Genomic DNA, 2,866 nt, shown 5'->3' with positions numbered 1-2,866 from the left:
ATAAAATATATTACATCATATCATATTATAAAGCCGCGATTATTTCTTGCTTTCAGGTTCGCGACATCGTAGAGGAATGCACATGTCCGACACAGTTCCCGATGATTCATGTGGCTGAGGGCAAATATCGAATCGGCGATACCAAGGTTACGATTTACGTCCGGGTTTTGCGTAGTCACGTGATGGTACGTGTCGGCGGCGGATGGGATACCCTCAGCCACTATTTGGAGAAACACGATCCATGTCGATGCAGAAACTGTGAGTGTCGCATTTGTTTTTATCAGATCCTTTTTGTTAAATGAATTGCATCCTGACAAATCTAACGATTAATTTTTTTATCATTTTTTTTTAGCACACCGCTCGATGATCTCGGCGAAACTCATTCAAAAAGCTGGTGGATCCTTTGATCTCGGTAACGCGCAGGTGCATTATGAACGGTGAGTGTCTATCTTTTCTTTGTCATAGTTCAGCTTCAATTTTAATTACGCATTCATTTTAATATCGGGCCATTAAAATTATACGACGCTAGAAATTTATTTTCGGTCTCTTAGACTATCTCATGCTATCTTGCACGAAGAGCACTTTTGAATTTTAAATAGCGAAAAAACAAAATTTTTATCATTTTGAAAATTCTATTTAATATTCAATATTCAATGCTAATCATATACGATTATGATCATCGCCCATCGATACGCCTATCTCTTTTGAGTGTAAATACCATCCAGTTTGTAAATCCGATATTGCATTAGTTGTACGCTGCCTGAGCTATGGACATTTTATCGCAAGTCACTCTATATAGGATAATAAAATGGATGCATAAACATAGTTGTGCATACATTGTATAGCTTACAGTACCATCGAGAGCACTAAGTGCATTAGATTTACATGAAAGAGAAATAGCCTTTTGTGAAAGCAGATTGTGTGTTATACCGCGCACTGTGTGTTATATCTCCTTCAATTTTTACGGGAAATAGGCGTGAAGTAACTTTACTAACATTGACGATTTTTCCTATAAATCTTCCTGATCTTATCTTAAGTTCACGATACTTATGGGCGATACTGTACACGTCGTGACATTTCGTCGCCATCGCGGAAACTGAAAATTTCTCGGTGTACACCCGGTCAGCACGATCTGGTAACGACCGACATCAATTCCACCGTAACACCCGGTTGTTGTTTCCGCCACCAGATCATCACCTCCAAGAACTCGACGAAGTTCCGCGTCGAGCGTCGGTTCGGTGCAGAATCTACAATCGGCGCAGCTGCACGCACCACCCAGAAGCATTTCCGGCAATCGCTCGCGATCGCCCACACCTCACCGACCGGCAGCCGGCAACAAACAACAGCATCAGCAGCAATCGTGCGACGAGCAGAAGAAGCGCTCGAGAAGTCCGACGCCGCACAGAAAATTGCTGGCGAGTCCGAATCACCAGATCGACTTGGTGAAGCAGAGATCAAGGTCGCCGACGCCTAGAGCGAATCTGAGATCGAGAAGCCCGACACCGCGGAAAAACGCAGATTCGTCCAGAAGAAATGCTAACGAGGAAGCGCGATCGCCAACGTATTGTGGAAAACCACAGGAAAATGGACGAGTAAGTTTGTCTTTTAGTCTACGAAAGAAAATATTTTTAGAGGAAGCCCGATATAGCTTTTAGAACAAAGAACAAAATTTTGATATATTTTAAAAACTTGAATTTTTTCAAGACATAGAATTACTTTTGGTGGTATTAACTTAACGTGTTAAAACTTCGTGACAATCTCTCTCTCTCTCTCTCTCTCTCTCTCTTCGCATTACATTGACGGAAAAGTATTCAGTATTTAGAACTATATAATTATATAATTATGGACACCATTTTTTGTAAGCATTATGTTATGTTAGTAATAATAACTGTATTCATAGCTCTACTAAAAAAAATATAATTGGTACTGAAAATAACTGTAAATTATAGTTAAATTATAGCAATTGCACTGACTTTTTCTCTCTCATGGTACTCATACAATAATTTTGCGAGCAAAATACACTGGAGAAAAGATACAATGGGACTTTTTTGCGCTGTTTAGGAGAGTGGTCTTAAGGTCCCGGGCGAGTTCACGAAACGATACGTCGTGGAGGGTGGCGTAGCACGCCGAGCCGTTGAGAAAGACGACACACCGAAGTACGAACCGTCCATCTACAACTACAAATGCAGCGAGGACTCGAGCGGTAGCCGCAGCCCGACGCCGAGCAAGGAGGAGCAGCCGGCCCTTGAGACTTTCGGCAAAGACACTACGGCGAACACCCAGAAGTCGCCGCACGGTGACGGAGAGCACTCGGACAATTGCAGCGAGGTGTCTGACGAGGGTTACCGTAGTCTCGGTGCCGTCCAGTCATCAACCGCCAACGGGAATTCCGCCAGCACGCAGGGCTCGCCCACGGTTGCCGATTGTCAAAGTAAGTGGACCCTACATACATATACAATAGTATTCCCGACGTCGCGTTCTTCGCACGGGATTTGATCAGTAACCGCTGCTCCGTATTTCGCAACAGTATTTCGAAAGTAAAACATTCGTTCCTTTTATGTGTATCCGAGAGATACACACCGTCTCGTTCAATGATAATATTGATCGTTCCTGTTCGTGGAGATTGATAAGGTCTCGCGACGTTCGTTTTCGCTGTTCGAGTGAATACGGTGATCAGACTCGAGTGTCCGGCGTTTGGACGTGCACTCGCCATCGTTCGCGAGCGAGTCATCGAAATTAATAAGAGGGACAAGAAGAAGAGAAAAAAACAGAAAGAAGGGGGAAGGCGAAGAGGGGAGGGGAGGGAGGGGGAGAGAGAGAGAGAGAGAGAGAGAGAGAGAGAGAGAGAGAGAGAGAGAGAGAGAGA

The 2,866-nt window shown here is 43.8% G+C and overlaps 1 protein-coding gene across 1 annotated transcript in view; it reads left to right on the top strand.

The window, feature by feature from the left end:
- LOC108752664 (GAS2-like protein pickled eggs) overlaps nucleotides 1-2,866 on the top strand; it is a 70,883-nt gene that overhangs the window by 60,650 nt on the left and 7,367 nt on the right. Inside the window, exons 4-7 of the mRNA XM_018493667.1 lie at nucleotides 57-258; nucleotides 353-437; nucleotides 1,190-1,592; nucleotides 2,062-2,431. Of these exons, the coding sequence (XP_018349169.1) occupies nucleotides 57-258; nucleotides 353-437; nucleotides 1,190-1,592; nucleotides 2,062-2,431 (1,060 nt within the window). The remainder of the gene's footprint in view (nucleotides 1-56; nucleotides 259-352; nucleotides 438-1,189; nucleotides 1,593-2,061; nucleotides 2,432-2,866) is intronic.

The sequence above is a fragment of the Trachymyrmex septentrionalis genome, unplaced genomic scaffold, assembly GCF_001594115.1.
Source record: "Trachymyrmex septentrionalis isolate Tsep2-gDNA-1 unplaced genomic scaffold, Tsep1.0 scaffold60, whole genome shotgun sequence".
NCBI classification, from domain to species: domain Eukaryota; kingdom Metazoa; phylum Arthropoda; class Insecta; order Hymenoptera; family Formicidae; genus Trachymyrmex; species Trachymyrmex septentrionalis.
The sequence above is the reverse complement of the archived record's forward strand: the minus strand, read 5'-3'. Positions and strand labels throughout refer to the sequence as shown.